Consider the following 19,997-nt stretch of genomic DNA (forward strand, 5'->3'; position numbering starts at 1 on the left):
AAGATTGTTGTGTAGGGATGGTTATACATGAGGGTACTATAGCATAGTGATTAAAGTATATATTTGGAACCAGATTATTTGGGTTCAGATCCCAGCTCCACCACTTCATAGCAACAGGACCTTGAGAGAATTTATGTAACATTTCTGCACCTCAATTTTCTTCTTTGTAAAAAGGTTCTGATAAAAATAAGGTGTTACCTGTATGATAAGGTTTATGCAAGGATCAATGAGTTATATAGTGAATACTAAATACAGATTAGCTATTATTATAGCACAGGATTATTAAAACAATCAAGCTATTACATAAACAATGTGTTTATAGTTAAAAAAACTTATTCTCTGTGCATTAACATTTTACTCTTCTCGAAAGCCTTTCACATGGATACCTTCCCTAGTTCTTGCTGGATGAAGCATACACCTGCAGAAGCTGTATTTTAGAGAGGGAAGTAGCATAAAGTGTTAATTAATTACCAGTCTCTTCTTTTTGCTCATCACACTCTACCCCAAACCCATTCACCTTCAGAATTTCAACTGTTACCCAGGCTGAGGAGACATACATTTACATCACAAATGAGAACTTCTCTCCTGAGCTTCCCTCCCCTATCCCCACAGCCTGCTGGACTTTTTACTCAGATGACACTGAGTCACCGCTGACCCATGATATTTCTCCTCCTTGAACTGGCCCACTCAGCTGACTCTCATTCTTGACAACAGCACCAGAAGATGTCCACCCTTCAAGGCTTAAAACTTAAAAATGACCTCTGGAATCACTCTCCTGTCACACATCAATACCTATGAAGTCCTCTTTTCTTTCCATTCCTTTTTCTACTCCTCTGTCATCACACCTAACAACTAATCTTCACGCCCGACCTAATAAAGTAGCTCTTAAATTACCTTTTCATTTAAATCTTCTCCTCGTCTGAACTTGTAACATGTATATTTATTTCAGTCAATTAAAGTATGTTAACTTGGTATAACTGAAGAAACGTTAGTGTGAAAATTGGCTGCCATTTGAGCTTACTGGCCCACCAAGAAGAAACATTTTTCTCAGGTGAAGAACTATTTCTCTAAATGTCAGGAAATTTTCTAATGTGTCTGTAGCTACAAAATATAAGACCCATCAGGTATAACTCTAATCTAGTTCAATATATTTAAACAAAAATATTTTCCAAGGGTTTGGTTAGGATCCTGAAAAGAGGGATGGGTTGAATTAGCTGAAGAACTTGGAACCCCAACATAACTAGCCATGTTTTACGGTCAGAAGCTGTGTTTTTGTGTGGTAGTTGTTCAAACAAAATGATGTCTAACTCCTTGTTTTCTCAAAAATTTTGGCAAATAAGTTTTTCCAAACACCCACCTCATTTTAACTGTTAGGGGAAATGAAGGAGAGTAGCCAAATAGAAATATAAAAGCAGATCACCACACAAATAATGGTGATAGGAGTTGGGCAACATCACAGAGGTCAAGTGTAGCCTGCATTGATTCAACAGTGACAAATTCCTTCCAGTCCAAACAGTTCAAGGGAAGAGAGCCTGTGAGGGATGCAAGGGTCAGCATTCAAGCTGCTTGATTTAAATCTTAGGTGAAATTTGACAGTAGTTAAATAGTGTACATAAATAAACTCACTTGGATCACATAGTAACTACATGAGCAGAATCTTCTGAGTTGTATTTACTGCATTAGTTTCCTAATTACTGGTATGCATTCAATATTAATTACCAAGCAAACATGTTAAACATAAAAACATGACAGTAATCTTTTCCCCATCATGTGTTCACATAGAAAATATTCTTGAATTAAAAGATAAAATGCCTCTGATTATGGTTTTGAAAAGTTTGAGAGTAGAATTTTTTAAGTTAACAATTTACTTTTATGGATAACTTACCTTTTGTCCATATTAATAAAGTTTCCGAATAGGAGACTAATGACAACTCTCCACAATTCTAAATGGAATATCAAAGAAATCACAAGTAGGTAGAAGCATTTTTAGGATGCTCATCATTCCCTCCTACCAGTAAAACCAATACATGAGCTCCCTTCAGGAAACAAAGAGAAGGGGTGAGGAAAGGCTTTACTTGAATTTGAGACTTTGAACATTTATGCTATTTTATCCTGGTTTATTCTTTGCTTCCATGAATATTTTAAGACAATAGTAAAATTAACTGCTTATGTTTACCATTTTGGGAAATGTACTACAGTTAATCAGCATGATGCAATGTGCAGTAATGGTAGTGTCATCCAACACAGCAGACAAAACAGTATTTAATGAGTCACATGCAATATATTTGACCAAATCTGGAAGGTAACTTTTCTTCTTTTGTATCTTATAAATCCTGGTAATGCTTTAACATGATAAGAAAAAATGATCATAGCTCCTAGCTTCTAATCTGGTACGGAATTTAGCAAATTATTCCACTCACTACTCTCATACTTGTCATGTGAACAATAAGGTAAATTAGAGTTCTACTTACAGGACTGCTGCCAGGAGTCACTAAGGTAATATACACAAAGGACTAAACCCTGCGCCTTACACACAGTTAGTACCCAATAAATGCTAGATGTTATTCCTTAAACATCTTCAGAAACTTTCTGAAATGCTGCCATCTTTGTTGACTAAGACATAAACACCATTCCTTGTTTATGTAGCAGTATTACCTCAGAAACTAACATGCTTCCATGTGTTTTCCCTCAGAAAAATTAACACACTTCCATTGTGCAAAGGGATGGACTCAATACTTTACAGATAAAGATGATAAAGCCTCCACATGAGAGGCAGAACTAGAGGCTTTCTCAGAAGCTCATGCTAAGCCAAGCTCCAGCTGGAACTAAAATCTCCTGTATGGATATCTAAAGAAAACATGAATGGCTTTAAAACTATCAGAAGGCAGTGTGGAGGAGAAATTGCAGAAAACAGAATAACTGTCAGAGGCTTGTAAATTGATGAGGCAGCAGATATTGTCTGGAGATGCTAATTACAAAATGCCTTCAAATAAGCTTCTCACTAAAGCTTTTCAGGAAAAAGCTACTAGATGGTGCCAAGGAGTATTACCAGCAGAGCACACCTCTGGCCCAGCTAGGCAAAAGCATATGAACATCTGCTCACTTGCTGACAGGACAGAACTAAAACATACTGCAACCTTAAAGATTGGTGCAACCAAAGGTTCCCAAGAGAATCATATGGTTTCCTAATTTTTACAAAGTCTTTAGGGTAGAAACACTGTTTTCATATCAGCAATAAAGTATTTTGGGGAACAAATTAATATATTGCACACACATCTGCTGTGGTTGAAGCCACTGCTGCACTTTAAAGGACTCGAGTGAATAACCTCACTGCCTCAGCTACAGCTGAATTGTCCTAGAGATGATAAATTTGGAAGTTGCAAGTTTTATATTTAGGTACTACATGTATTTAATCATCCACTGCCACAAAGTGTCATTGGGGATTGGACAGCTGAGAAAAATAAGAAAGTTATTTTAAATGGTCTAACCTACAAGATCTAGCAAGCTCCAGCTCTGCCCAACACCCAAATCTCTGTTGCAATACTAGTAATGACCTTGACCTAAGGATAGAGATGGATATAAGAAGGCACAAAGCTTGACAAAGATAGTTTAAGACTACTTTACCATCCACTCTGCTTCACAGCCTGAAAAGATGTGTAAACACTGAAAAAAGTTTATCCATAGACAAGTGTTCCATCTCAGTCAGTGAGGCATATGTGAGCATGCAGACAGAAGGGACTTAAGCAAGTTCACCCTATGGCATCTAGTCAATATGACTCAATTACCTCAAAAGCACTCTTGGCCTTTTTGCTGCTTTTGTTGTGATTGAGAAAAGACAAACATACGGCAGTAAAAAGAGAAGCATAAGAAATAAATTAGGAACTTCTCTAGCAGTTAATGACTCCTGAACATCCACAAAAAAGTAGATCCATCACTGGTGCTTGGGGTTCTCATTTGGTATACCACTCCCCTTCAGAGCCAAGAACACTGTGTCTTGTCTCCATGCTTGTCAAAAATCTTATCTGTGCAAACCGTATATCAGATAAGGGGTTAATATTAAAAACATATAAGGAACTTATAGAACTCAATAGCAAAAACACAAATAAAATAGGTAGAGAACCCAACATTCTTCCAAAAAAGACATACAAGAAGACACACATGACTAACAGATACATGAAAAGGTGCTCAACATCACTGATAATCAGGGAAATGCAAATCAAAACCATAGTATCACCTCACAGTTAGAATGGCTAGTATCAAAAATCAAGATAGAATCTATTGATGAGGATGTGGAGAAAGGGGGAGCCTTATGCACTGTTATTGAGAATGTAAACTGGTATAGTCTGGAATTTCTACAAAAACTTAAACATAAGACTATCGAATGATCCAGCAATCCCACAGCTAATACATATTCAATGGAAATGAAATCACTATCTCAAAGATATGTGTACCCCCATATTTATTGAAACATTATTTACAATAGCCAAGACATAGAAACAATCCAAGGGTCTACTGACAGATAAATGGATAAAGAAAATGTGGTGTAACCACACAAAGAAATAATACAGCCAAAAAAAAAGAAGGAAATTCTGCCATTTATAACAACATGGATGGACTGTGAGGGTGTTATGCTAAGAGAAAAGACAAATACTTTATGATCTCACTAACATGTACAAACTAGAAAGCTGAACTCATAGGAACAGAGTAGAATGGTAGTTACCAAGTGGAGGAAATAGGGAAATGTTGGTCAAAGGGTACAAACTTTCCACTATAACATGAATACATTCTGGGAATCTAATATGCAGCATGGTATATATAGCTAATAATACTGCACTATATACTTGAAAGTTGCTATGAGAGTAGATCTTAAACATTTTCACCTCACACAAAAAAGTTATAATTATGTAAGGTGATGGATGTGTTAACTAACTTTATTGTGGTAATCACTGTACTATATATATATATATATATATATATATATATATATATGTATCAAATCATTACATGTATACTTTAAACTTACACAATGTTATATGTCAGTTACATTTCCATAAAGCTGGGGGAAAAGTCTCTTAACATGGTGCTGGAGTCATTTCCTGAATCCCACCTACTGCATCCCAAGAGTCCAAGTCTTTGTTAAATAAATTAATCAGTCATTCACAGGAAAACTTAAATGCCTGATGGCTTAACATACCCTTACACACACACACATTAATATTTGATTTCAATATAGTACAAAGCCTCAAATGACAGAATTGTATTTCCACCCGTACAATTCCTCTTAAATCCTATTACTGAGTTGTCACTTAACCATCCACTAATGATTTTCTTGGATCTTCTTTGGATCCCCATTTAGTTTGCAAAAGCCTGAAAATTCCAAACTGTACTGATTTCATGACAGCTCAGTTAAAAAAATGTGTCATTCTTACTCCTTATAATTCAATTATTCTGAGAGATCCTGTTAGGCAGGAAGCCAGAGATAAGTTGGGGGAGAGATCAGGGTGACTATGGAGAAGGAAGGACTACAGAGAGCATTCACCAATGGGAAAATCCCCAGCAGGAGAAGTCAAACCAGAGAGAGAGATTCCACAAGCTGGAGCAACAGGACATGCTCCTAGGGTGTACAGAAGTGACTTTTCCTCATTCTAAAGTCATTAAAATAAATCAACATTGTGGTTTAGGGCTCCCTTGCTGGGCAATCAGAGAATTCTGGGGAAAAATTTGCACAGTAAAAATTAGCTTACATCATTGCCAGCCCATCAATCAACACTTGTTTCCATAACGACACCTCTCCTAAAAACCCCTTGAAAGATCCATAAAAACTAAAGGTCCCCAAATATTCAGGGCCTGTCAGACACTAGGTTGGTGCTAAAACTTGCTTTGTTTTCTTGATATATTATTTGACTTCCCTGCAACACTGAACCAAACTCCTTCCTAACAATCCTGCTCACTCTCCCATCCTTCTCAGCCACTCAAAATATCTGAAGTTAAAATTCAATCCAATTCATATATTGTACATAAAAAACCCTAAAGAATCCACACCAAAACTACTAGATCTAATATTTGAATTCAGCAAAGTTGCAGGTAACACCCAGAAATCTGTGGCATTCCTATACACTAACGATGAACTAGCAGAGAGAGAAATCAGGAAAACAATTCCATTCACAATTGCATCAAAAAGAACAAAATACCTAGGAAAAAACCTAACCAAGGAAGTGAAAGACCTATACCCTAAAAACTATAAGATACTCTTAAGAGAAATTAAAGAAGATACCAATAAATGGAAACACATCCCATGCTCATGGATAGGAAGAATTAATATTGTCAAAATGGCCATCTTGCCTAAAGCAATCTATAGATTCAATGCAATTCTTATGAAAATACTAACAGCATTCTTCAAAAAATTAGAGAAAATTGTACAAAAAGTCATATGGAACCACAAAAGACCTCAAATAGCCAAAGCAATTCTGAGAAGGAAGAATAAAGCTGGGGGCTTTACACTCCCCAACTTCAAGCTTTACTACAAAGACACAGTAATCAAGACAATTTGGTACTGGCACAAGAACAGACTCATAGATCAATGGAACAGACGAGAGAGCCCTGATATAAACCCAGCCATATACAGTCAATTAATATACAATAAAGGAGCCATGGATATACAATAGGAAATGACAGCCTCTTCAACAGCTGGTGGTGACAAAACTGGACAGCTACATGCAAGAGAATGAAACTGGATTATTGTTTAACACCATACATAAAAGTAAACTCAAAATGGATCAAAGACTTGAATGTAAGTCATTAAACCATAAAACTCTTAGAAAACAACATAGGCAAACTTCTCCCGAATATAAGCAGGAGCAACTTCTTCCTGAATGCATCTCCTCGATCAAGGGAAACAAAGCAAAAACGAACTCATGAGACTACATCAAACTAAAAAGTTTCTGCACAGCAAAGGACACCATCAACAGAACAAAAAGGCATCCTACAGTATGGGAGAATATATTTTTAATGACGTATCTGACAAGGGCTTAACATCCAAAATATATAAAGAACTTACACACCTCAACATCCAAAAAGCAAATAACCCGATTAAGAAATGGGCAGAGGATATGAAGAGACAGTTCTCCAAAGAAGAAATTCAGATGGCCAACAGACACATGAGAAGATGCTCATCATCACTAATCATCAGGGAAATGCAAATTAAAACCACAATGAGATATCACCTCACACCAGTAAGGATGGCCAGCATCAAAAAGACTAAGAACAATAAATGCTGGCAAGGATGCAGAGAAAGGGGAACCCTCCTACACTGCTGGTAGGAATGTAAGCTAGTTCAACCATTGTGGAAAGCAATATGGAGGTTCCTCACAAAACTAAAAACAGAAATACCATTTGACCTGGGAATTCCACTCCTTGGAATTTACCCAAAGAATACAACTTATCAGATTCAAAAAGACTTATGCACCCCTATGTTTATCGTAGCACTTTTTACAATAGCCAAGATATGGAAGCAACCTAAGTATCCATCAGTAGATGAATGGATAAAGAAGAGGTGGTACATATACATAATAGAATACTATTCAGCCATAAGAAAGAAACAAATTCTACCATTTGCAAGAATATGGATGGAGCTAGAGGACATTATGCTCAGTGAAATAAGCCAGGTGGAGAAAGACAAATGCCTAATGATTTCCCTCATTTGTGGAGTATAACAATGAAGCAAAACTGAAGGAACAAAATAGCAGCAGACTCTGAGAATTAACTAATGGTTACCAAAGGGGAGGGGTGTGGGAGGGCGGGTGGAGAGGGAGGGAGAGGAGGTTTAAGGGTTATTATGTTTAGTATACATGGTGTGGGGGATCACGGGGAGAACAGTATAGCACAGAGAAGGCACATAGTAGATCTGTGGCATCTTGCTGCACTGATGGACAGTCACTGCATTGGGATATGGGTGGAGACTTGCTAATATGGGTAAATGTAGTAACCACATTGCTTTTTCATGTGAAACCTTCATAACAGTGTATATCAATCATACATTTTAAAAAAAAGAACACAGCTCTTTCCCAATTAAAAAAAAAAACTACGTCAAACTAAAAAACTTCTGCACAGCAAAGGAAACCATCAACAAAATGAAAAGACAACTTCCCAAATGGGACAATGTATTTGCAAATGATATATCTGATAAGGGGTTAGTATCCAAAAAAAAAATAATGATCTTATTAATAATGGAAAGAGGACCTGAATAGACTTTTTTCCAAAAAAAACATACAGATGGCCAACAGACATATGAAAAGATGTTTAACATCACTAATCATCAGGGAAATGCAAATCAAAACCACAGTGAGATATCATCTCACAAGGAGTAATAAATGTTGACCAGGATGTGGAGAAAAGGGAAGCTTTCTATTCTGTTGGTGGAAATGTAAATTGGGCCAGTCACTATGGAAAGCAGTATGAAGTTTCTTAAAAAACTAAGAACAGAATTATCATATAACCAAACATTTCCACTTCTGAGAATCTACCTGAAGAAAACAAAATCACCAATTTGAAAAGATAATGCACCCCTATGTTTACTGCAGCATTATATACAATAGCCAAAATCAAACTAAGTGTCCATTGATAGATGAATGGATAAAGATATTTGTAGCACATATATCCAATGGAATACTATTCAGACATACAAAGTAGGAAATCTTTCCATTTGTAACACCATGGATAGACCTAGAGGATATTATGCTATGTGAAGTCAGTCAGTCAGAGAAAGAGGAGTATCATATGATTTAACTTACCTACGGAGAACAAACAAAGCAGAAACAGACTCATAGACACAGAGAATGGACTGTTGGTTACCATGGGGAATATGGCAGGATGGGTGAAATAGGTGAAGGGGATAAAGAAATACAAACTTTAAATAATAAAATAGTCACAGGGAGGAAGAGCAGCCTAGGGAATATAGCCAATAATACTGTAATATCTTTGTATGGTGATAGATGACAACTACACTGATCATGGTGACCATTTAATAATGTATGTAATTGTCAAATATCTGTGTTGTTTATCTGAAACAAATATATTGTTTATTAGTATTTTTTTAATTTCATTAAAAAATTTTAAATTAAAACAAAAAAAATCAATCTAATTTAATCCCTAGACTTAAGCAAGTGCTAAATCCATCATATATCAGATAATTTTCTACTCCATATTGAAACTATAAAATTGATTTTTATAGTTATTTTAAAATTGATTTTTATATTATTCTAATAATAGATGACAAAGGAAACCTACTTGGGCTAAACTGGACCACAAACCAGGTTTAAAAAGAAAATTCATCCAGAAAAAAATACTTTAACATTCCATTTCTTAAGTGGAAAAAATTTTGTGGCTGTCCCAAATACTAAATACGCAATACTTTTCCAGGAACTCTTATAATAATTATTAGGTTATAATTTCTACCATATATAAATTTTATTAGGCTGTGTAAATTTGTCTTTTATAGGCTTGCATTGGCCTTAATTTTCAAAATTATTTTGGAAAATAAACACTGCATTGAATAATTTGAGTTTAATGTGTAATGAATATGATAATTATTCCACTTCAACAACATTTGGAATTAGTATTTAAATCAAACTATTTCCTCATTATTCAACATAACCCTGTTCTCTCAAAAAGCATGAGTAAAGTCTGGAAGAAAAGTGATTCTGAAGAATGAGAAATGAACAGACAAAGGAGGTTGGAATAGTAAGAGAAACAGGAAAATGAAGGGGATTCAAAAAGTTAAGAGGAGAATTAGGCCAGGTTTCACTGATATATTAATATACCTTAATACACATGAACTTTAATTTTGATACACAAATTGAAAACCTGTTTTTCAAGTGTCTTTTGGGTGATTGGCCATCCCAGTTTCTGGGGACTCCTTGGTTGTCAGCACTTGAAAGTCTTGGCAAATCCCAGTCCTTGACCCAAAGGGAGAGTTAATCATCCTACTTTTAATTCACCTGTAATTAAACATCTGTATCTTAACATTTTTCCTTCAGAGACATAGTTAGCAAATACAATACACATACCTGAAATATCTGGGTGCTCTGGATTTCGATCACATTTCTCTCCCACTGATTTGGGAGCCCAGTTGTGATTTGCCATAAATGCTCAATAGGACCACCACATGTAGTTTGAAGGCCAACTGTTAATTTGCCACTCACTTGGCTGGAGAAGTAGTAAAATGTAATCTGTGAAATATAATTAATGTCCAAACCATCATAATAAAGAAGTTCCAAATATGAAAAGTCTTTAAGATGCTGTGTGCTTTCAAATACCTGACAAGCAGGCTGGTTATTCGTTGGAAGAAAAACTCTGCTTCGTAAATTTGAGGCAGTAGAAGTCACTTGGGAGACCACCGAGAGGAAGTGGGCTGTTACAGACAAGAGTCAGCATGTTAGATTCAGAGCACCCACTGCAAAGCTTATTTAAGCACCAGGCAATAATTCAGGACTATAGCCACATTAGGTCAATATTTTTATTTAAAGAATGAAACATTTAATCACACTATCTGCTTTGGCAAACAGTCTGATTGATATTTTTACTTCATTATATTTCCCAGTGAAATAATTAACTGTGATTATACCCCCTAAAATGCTATTCTGGGCTGCAATACACAACCCAATTTTTCATATATAACACAGAAAGCTGTAACTCTGCAAGGACGGTATCCAGGGAAAACAGTATACTGGGACTGCCCACCAAAATACACAATTCCATGAAGAATTCAAAAGAGATCATGGTTTGCTGTGATTTTCCCCAGAAATAATTGGATCAAATAGTCCCAGCTTTTCCCAGGATTATGGAAAAACAGTACTGAGCCCTGAGGCCCTCCTGGATGCTGCCGTACAGACTATGCCAGCAAGCCTGTTACTGTTTAGAATCCTATGAAGTACATGTGGAACATCCCTGAGCTTTCCTAGATTTCCTGCAATGCTTGACTAGATCATTGCGTATAACTTGGGAACCACTGTTTTCTGCTCCTCTACTTGGTGTGCCGCTATTTGTTAAAAGGAATGAAAAAATGATGTTGAGGATGATTATGAGGACAAAGCTACCAAGGTATTCAGTGGCATTTTCAAGCTGGATTAGAAATCAAATTTAATTGTCACATCATTGAGAGAATCAATGGTAAAATTATGAAACCTAAGAAACCTCTTCCCTATACCTATTCCAAAAGTGTGTCCTAATTAACAGAAAACAATAATATTAATGATTGCTTATTGATATAGTTAGAGGCACAATTGAGACCCCTGCAATAACAGGAAATTGTTCTGAGAATGTACTCCTTGGAATAATTATATAAACATAATTTACATGAAGAGCTGGTATTAGGGTGATGTGAGAGGACTATCATTAGTTTGCTCTTGCTTCATATCCAGCAGGTGAAGCAAATGCTAAGCAAGTGAATAATCAAATAAGCATAATGAGCCATATGGATATGTTGTTTTAGGCTTAAATAATATTATTAGCAATACAAATGTTAATAGTATCCAATAGGTCCTAAATTACTGTTTACAAATATTGATCTAAAAAGCAGCTATGAGGTATACAGCAAAAATATTTTCTTTTGTCAAGAAAATTGCTTAAATTAATCATACTTATCTTTAAACATTTGAACTTAAAAATCAGATCAGACATATTGTTATTAAATCATAGAGTAGCATTTATAATAAATTATTTAGATATTTAAGCAGGGTGCTTTATAAATATAAATGATTTTATTTGGTAAATGTTATGATACTGTAAATTATTCTGAATTTTGTCAACAAATAAATAAAGGTTAATCTTCAGGTTATCATAAAAGGTGAGGTTTTAAATTCAGAACCACCTTGAGACCCCTTGCACTTGTTCTAGCAGTAAGTTTTCTTTTCATAGGAAAAAAAGAAGTGTTAAAATGCATCCAATAACAATATCTATTTTCTACCTTTAATTCCAACTTAGTGACAATAGCAGGCATTTTTTTTAATGCACACTCAATTTTATCTTGTTCCCTACAATGTGAGTACAGAAATCCTTTAATTCACAGATGGAGATGTTCCTTAGCGAACAATACCATATTATAGAAATTTATCTTGCTTTCCATAGGACTTTAGTCATTGTGTCTGAGTATAAAGGAAAGAAACAGATCCTTGGTGCATAACTTTTTCCCACATGCCCATTCCCTTACCTGAATCCCCTCCCACTACAGGTTCTAATCATAGAGAAGAGACTTATGAAGCTGGTAACAAGAAAACATATCTAATATTCTCTTTATATGCCCCTCTTACTCCTTGAAAGACTACTAATATCATCTCTCTCACATACCATCACCACCACCACCACCACCATCATTATCATCATGTCACCTATTAATCTTTAAAATGTTTATATGAGTTTGTTTTAGGATTCATAAATTCCCATTTTATGTCTGCATCCATAAAAGCAACTGCATAGTATATCTTAAACAAATTTAAAGTGATCTCGTGAGAAAACGTTATTAAAATGACAAAATAAGAACACAAACAACTTGATTTCATTTACAATTGTAAATGTCTATGTTAAGGGGTTTTCAAAAACAATTTCTTCTCAGTTGCTAAGTGTTGGAGTAAAATCCCAGCAAAACCAAAACTGATAACAAAAAGCAAAGTATATAAAATATGAAAGCAACAGAAATCATGAATCTAGTTTTGAGGGATGAATCCAATAGCTTTGGTAGTGAATTCCACCAGCCTTGATCCTCACAAAAGAAAAAGTAGAATTTTCACTCCCACTTTCTTCAACTATGGGTAAGAACCCTGTGTTTTCTCCATCTCCCAAGTTCTAAGTGATTAATAGGAATGAATGTGAGCAGGGAAAACGTAAATCCTATTACATGCTACAGTAACCAACTGACTCTAAGGAACTCAAAAAATTGAGTATTTAAACAGTGAGATAATATCAGTTTTCAAGAATATTTCCCCAAAAATCAGGCCACAGGAATGGATCATCAAGACCAGGTCCACAGCCTGAAGCAAAGGTCAAAATGTCAAAACTTTTGGGAAAGAGAAGTGTGTTTATCTGTGACATAAATATGGCTCAGATCAGATAACGGAAAAGAAACAGTCTTAAATACAAACTCTTTCAAGTTAGTAATTTCTATTTATTAAATTTTATTTCCATTAAATCACAAGTTTTGTCTCATACCTATTCATGAAACTAACAAGCTCAACACAACCCCATAACATTTGCTAAAACTCTATCTCTTAAACAATATCCTCAAATTGCTAGCAACTTGTAAACAAATGTTGCCATGTCAGTTTAAATCTGCTTCAGTGATGAAGGCTTTGATGAATCACTTTAGGAGATCATAACATATAATAAATATGAGGGTGATGTTAATGAAAATGCCAATGTAAAGACCTTTGAATATTTTCTCCTCCACATAAGCAATGAAATTATTGGCAAAATGGCCATAGCAAAGCTTAGAGCATTTTATTGGAGAAATGGCTGAATCTCAGAAAAAACAAGGAGTTTCATGTTTTTTTAATTTGCCTAACCTCATTGCCCACTCTCCAGCTCTCTGAAAAACAGCCGCCCACATCCCCGGTGCACTATGGCAGGAAAAGGAATAAGAAGAATGCAGTTAGAGTTCTTTCAAAACCTCATTACCAAAAAATAATTATTTAACATGTCTAGTGTTTCTTGAAAGACTACACTTAAAAGGCTCTCTGAAATTGACCATATTAATAGCTTCCCCAGTACAAAAAGTTTTCTTCACAGCAAGTGTTTTAACTTTACATTGCCTGAGACAGTGTAAAACAGTTGGGGTTAACAATAGACTAACCAAAAAGCTTAAAGCAAAAGCTGGCAGGTGAGTCCCAAAGGAGTTTGAAACATTCCAACATTTCAACCAATCTGGATTGACATGTGCATGCAGAGCACTGTGCACATGCTCTGAAAGAGCTAAAAGGGCTCTAAGCTCTCGTCTGTGGCTAACTTTGAGGCTCTATGAAAACAGGAAGAAAAGACTGAGAGTTGTCAGCTACCTGCATGAGCAATGAAGGTGCTTCCTAACTTGTGAACAGTCCCTGAACAAATAAGGGAGATATTGGTTCCAGGCATTTAAGGAACTCTTTCCAATCATTAGCTGAGCACTAAGCTGACTAAGCAGGGAATTTAGTGGCCACACATGACAAGACTCAAGACTTTACAGAATCAGTCCAGAAAAGTTACTAGACTGAAAAGCAAACAAAACCAAATCAATAAACAACAGTAAACTGTGGAAAGGAGGGTCTAGATTTCTGGATGTGCCATATTGTTTTAAATATCCATATTTCAAAAGAAATTGTGAGAAATGCAAAGGAACAAGAACATGTGACCAATACTGAGGAAATAAAGCAATCAATAGAAAGTGTCTCTGAGAAAGCCTAGACATTGGACCTACTGGACAAAGACTTTAAATCAGCTATTTTAAATATTTAAAAGAGCTAATGGAAACCATGTCTAAAGAACTAACAAAACCAGGAGAATGATGGCTCACAAAATAGAGGATTAATAAAAAGAATTATAAAATTCAATAATTAATCATTCCAACTGTTATAATTGAAAAAAAAATCAAAATTACAATTCAGTGTTGATGGATATGTAATCTATAAAGATGCAATATGTGGTAGTAACAGCATAAAGGTAGGGAGAATGGAGCTAGATAGAAATTTTTTTAATATGCCACTGCAATTAAATTGGTATTAATCCAACCTAGATTGCTCTAATTCCTAAGGAAGCCACAAATAAAATAATTCAAAAATACATAGTGGAAAAACTGAATTAATATGATACACTGCAAAATATCTATGAGTACAAAAAAAAACAGTAATGGAGGAACAGAGCAACAAGAACAACATAAGACAGGCAGAAAATAGGTAGTAAGTGTAAATCCTACCTTATCAATAATTGTGTTATATGTGCTTATGTAACATTATATGTAAATTGATTGAAATTCCAATCAAAAGGCCAAGGTTGGCATATTATATAAAAATTTGATCTAACTACTAAGGATTACTCACCATGACCAAGTGGAATTTATCCGAGGAATGCAAAGTTGGTTCAATGTATATAAAACAACCACTTATAAACACCATATTGAGGAAGTAAATGCCAAAAACCACATGATCATCTCAATATGCAGAAAACACATTTGACAAAGTCTGATACTCCCACATGATAAAAACACACAACATATTAGTCACAGAAGGGAACATGCTTACTTGATAAATGGCATCTACAAAAAGTCCTCAGCTAACATCAGACCTGAGGGTAAAAGACTAAAAAATTCTGTCCTAATAGGAGTAAAATAAAGGATATCTTCAACTACCATTTCTATTCAACATAGCACTGGAGTACCTAGCCAGGAAATCAGACAAGGAAATGAAATAAAAGGCATCTAGAGTAGAAACAGAAAGTAAAATTGTTTCTAGCTGCCAGTGGCATGACCTTGTATATAGAGGTCTTAAGGAACCATAAAATTACATTGGCCCCACTTGAACAGTCCAGGATAATCTTCCTATTTTAAGGTCAGCAGATGAGTATCCATCATTACATCTAAGAAGTCCTTTCACATACATAGCTACACTGGTATCTGATTGAATAACAAGGGGATGGGAACCTTGTGGTGGGGTGGGGAGGCATTTTTGGAATTCTGTCTACCACTAATTTGGTTTTCATGTTCCATTTACTACATTTTAAGGTGTTGACCAAAGTCTGTGAAGCCTAAAGTCACTGAGTTCCTCTAAGTTCTTCCTTGACTAATTCAGCTGTAGGACACATAGATTCAATGTGACTACTCATCACAGTTGCCAGGGTTCATTTGTAGAGAAGTGAAATCTGCTGGGTTTTTTCCAACCACTTTAATTGGTAAAATTCCCTGCCCATTTTCATTTGGCAGAATCTATCTGCTTACTATTTGGCCATGATTCAAAAAATATATTCTTTGAAATTTGTATTATGTTTATTTCAATGTACTATTTTTTTATTTTAGGTGTTTCTGCTGAGAATGGATTTTTTCACTTGTGGCTAAATTAATTTGAAGTATATCAACCCACACAAATTTAACAAATAAAGAAGCCATCTGCCTATGAAGATAAAATTCCTGCCAAAAGGAAAGCAAGTGACACAATAGGAAAAAATTCCTATATTCATACAGAAAAATTATGGAATGTGTTAGTTTCAGCTCTAATCAGTGGAATATTATTATTTACTTTAAAATGTTTGACAGCTTGACTACTTATATGGAGAAATTTCATTGATGTCATTCATATCAGTTAATACAAATAATCATCTAAGTTATCAACTATGATTCCCTGACTGATAGTCCCAATTTGAAAAAAAGAGAAATGGAAAAACAAACAGATATTATCCAATAAAAATGGGCATCAAGTCTGTTGAGGAATTATGAAAACCTTGTGTGGCTTTTCATTTAAAATGCACACACATGCAGGCACACATCAAGAACCTTAATTTTATTAGCTTCTCAATCAAAGAATTTGTGGAAGAAACTAAAGCTCTCTGCTCTCTAGGGCAAAAATACTGCCCTAGGCAGAATGAATCATTAAGTACCAAATGTGTGTGCCTTTGAAATTCTTCACGCAACTCCTCAACCACTGCCACACATCAATCAGTATCTCTCATTTCTGCTGTCTGGTTGGACGGTAGCAGAAATAAGATTGTCAACTGTGAAGGAGTTTAGATAGAGGAGGAAAAAGAAGGAAGGGAACAGGACTGATGAGCAACATCAGCAACCTTTGAGTGGCACAATTCTTGACATTCCTGAATACACTTCTGGCCTAATCTTCATTTCAAAAACAGTATCCTCTAGATGTATCAGACTGCCATATTGTTCCCCGTGCACACCAAGCCTGTCTACAGGGTCCTCATGTGGTTCTTTCAGTGGGAAACATCATTTCTTTTCACTTCCCTGTCCATTGAAATGCCACTCATGTTTCAAGTCCTTTCTCAAATGCCCTTCTCCTTCCCAGGGTCAGAATTTGCTTATTGCTACAAATAATTTGCTCAGACTAACATTATAGCACTTTTTAAAATTCTCCCTGTGTTATAATTAATTGTATTATTTTCAAGCTGTTTTTCAGAGATCATAAACACCTCGATGGGAAGCATGTACCTTAATAGTCTCTACAATATTCACAGCATTTATCATGATGCCTTTTACACACTGGGGTTAATAAAAGCTTTGAAATGAAATTAGCAATTGTTACTAGCATTTATAAAATATGCATATAAACATATAAAATAGACTTTTCATCTTCAATTTCTTTTTTGCTTTAAAAATTTTTACATGTGAAAATTATATTAATTAGAAATTCCATCAATAAAATTTTATTATAGCACAGCCATGCTTAATCTTTATACATTTTCTATGCCTACTTTTACAGTAGAGTTCATGGTAGAGTTCAATAGCTGGGTATAAACTGTGTTGCTTAAAAAGCAAAAATTACTTATCATCTGGCCCTTGAAAGAAAAAAATATGCAGATCCCTAAGACAGAACAGGTATAAGGGCTATGTCTGCATCACTAGATTGCAAGTTCATTGCAGATGAGAATTGTGTTCTGTTCGTATTGTATGTGCAAGTCCTAGAATAGTATGTGGAGCAATATAAATGCTCAATAAAATGTTCTTGAAATAATGAATATACAAAAGAATAAATTAACATTACTTTTTTACTGATTTCAAAATAGATATTAAAACTAAAAAGCCTGCAAGAACTTGACCTAGAGAGTGAGAATGTGAGATTCTTCCATTTTTTTGTCTTTTGCTCTTTCTTTTTAATAAAATCATCCAACTCACTGTCTAAATACTGCAGCCTGCCAAGTATTATGGAATGGATTATGGTTCCCACGGCCCTTCAAAGTCAATATAGAACAGTTTAGGACATGCTGGTGTTAAAAAAACTCAGTAATGCATATAAAGCTTATACTAACAAACAAGAAAAACCTAAAATCTGGAGCCTCAGGAGACTCTAAAAATAAACAAAGGAGGTATATTTGTTTATGAAAATAAAACTTGGTGGAAGGGATCAGAACAAATTAGATTCCCTCCATGTTGCACCTGAAGTCAGGCTGCAGTTGCACCTGGTGTATGTGGCTAAAAGTTTCATAGAAAGGTTGCTGTCTTTGGCTTAAAGAATCAGGAAATGGAGCTTAGGACATCTAGATCTACCATAAATAAAGTGAAGAATTTTAGGAATGAGAGAGACAGAAAGGAGTGAGCCACGTTCTATGAATAAATCATTCAAGGCTCTTGCTAAAATTAAAACATTCATGTGCAGAGAGCACTTCTAGCAACTATGGCTCAAATAACTGAGCTGATATTTGAATTGCTGCTGACAAGAAACAAAACAGAGTTTTTAATTTGTGTGTAAGTGAGTTAATCACCCATTTACAGAAAACAAATCATAGATACTCTCTTAAGGAATATAACAGAATCCAGAGACTCCACGGTATTTAATTCACAATGTCAAGGATACGTCCAAAGTTATTTGACAAAGAACCAGGAGAATATAACCATATCACAGGAAAAAAACAATCAACAGAGGTCTATTCTGAGATGATGCAGATAAGGATTTCTAAACTACAATTACATTAATGCTTAATGAGGTTAAAAAATAGTATGTTCATAATGAATGATAATAAATCTTAGTAATTTAAAAGTTTATAATCAACAAAATAAAAATGTTAATAGAACATATGAATTTTAAAAAAAATCATTGGATTTGTTTAAGCATAATGAAAATGACAAAGGAAAGAATGACAGAACCTGAAGATAAATCAGTTGAAATTGTTCAAGGGGAAAAATGGAGAAAACAAAACATATGAGACCCTCAGTAACAATATGTTTAACCTGTTGTCTAACATACTGAAGGCTGAAGCCCAGGGAGGAGATTAGAGCAGAATACTTTTCAAGATTGGTGGAAAAACAAAACTTCATATTCATGAAGCTTATTTAACCCAGGTAGGATTTTAAAAATCTCATGCCAAGGTACATCACAGACTGCTGAAAACCAACATAAAAGATCAAATCTGGAAAGCATCATAAAATGAAAGCATATTGAATATAGCAAAACCATAATTAGAATACTGTGAATGTCACATCAGAAACTAGGGAGGCCAGAAGAGAGTGAAGTAATATCTTTACATTACTAAAATAAAAAAAATGCATGCATGAAAAATTCTATATCCAATGAGCATATATTTCATGAATGAAGAGAAAACAAAAACATTTTAAGAAAAGGAAAACTGACATAATTTATCATAGCAGAACTAGACTATATGAAATAATACTAAAAGCAATTCATCAGGCTAGAGAGCAATGATAATAGAAAGAAATTCAGATAGAGGGAATGAAAGATATTGCAAGTAAGAAATATGATAAAAATATCTTTATTTTTAATAATGTTTAAAGAAAAACTGTAACATTGATTTGTGAGATTTACAATGTCAGTAGATCATAGGCAAAATGCATGTGACCACTATAAAATAAAGGACAAATGGACCTTTCTACATTATATATAATTTTATAATTGTCAATTTTAAGTGGACTGAAAAGAATTAAGAGTATGCCATAATCCCTAGACTAACCACTAAAATTAAATGTTAAGAGATATAGCTAAAAAGCCAACTGAAACAATTTTTTTAAATACTCACATAATCCCAATGAAGGCAGGAAAGGAGAATAGAATGCTCAAACAGAAAACAAATAATAAAATGTAGACATAAACCTGACAATACCAACAGTTATATTAAATTAAATGGATTAAGCACTCCAATGAAAAGTTATCAGAATAGATATAAAAACAAGATTCAACTATATGCTGCCTATAAGAGACACACTTTAAATATAAAGATACAGACAAGCTGCATACAAGTGATAGGGACAAGTATACCATAAAAAAACATAAGAAAACAAAAGTGGCTATCAAATTTAATAAACT

At 34.7% G+C, this 19,997-nt stretch overlaps 1 protein-coding gene across 9 annotated transcripts in view; it reads right to left on the reverse strand.

Annotated features, from left to right (window-relative positions):
• The window catches only part of MALRD1 (MAM and LDL receptor class A domain containing 1), a 672,837-nt gene that overhangs the window by 636,415 nt on the left and 16,425 nt on the right, over positions 1–19,997 (reverse strand). For all 9 annotated transcript variants that reach the window (XR_012127984.1, XM_073229124.1, XM_073229120.1 and 6 more), the window contains exons 3-4: positions 10,314–10,408; positions 10,065–10,226 (exon numbers count right to left, since the gene is read on the reverse strand). Coding sequence is in view for 8 of the 9 variants with exons in the window: in XM_073229124.1 (XP_073085225.1) it covers positions 10,065–10,226; positions 10,314–10,408 (257 nt within the window). In the remaining variant the exon portion in view is untranslated. The remainder of the gene's footprint in view (positions 1–10,064; positions 10,227–10,313; positions 10,409–19,997) is intronic.

The sequence above is a fragment of the Manis javanica genome, chromosome 2 (assembly GCF_040802235.1).
Source record: "Manis javanica isolate MJ-LG chromosome 2, MJ_LKY, whole genome shotgun sequence".
Lineage (NCBI taxonomy): Eukaryota > Metazoa > Chordata > Mammalia > Pholidota > Manidae > Manis > Manis javanica.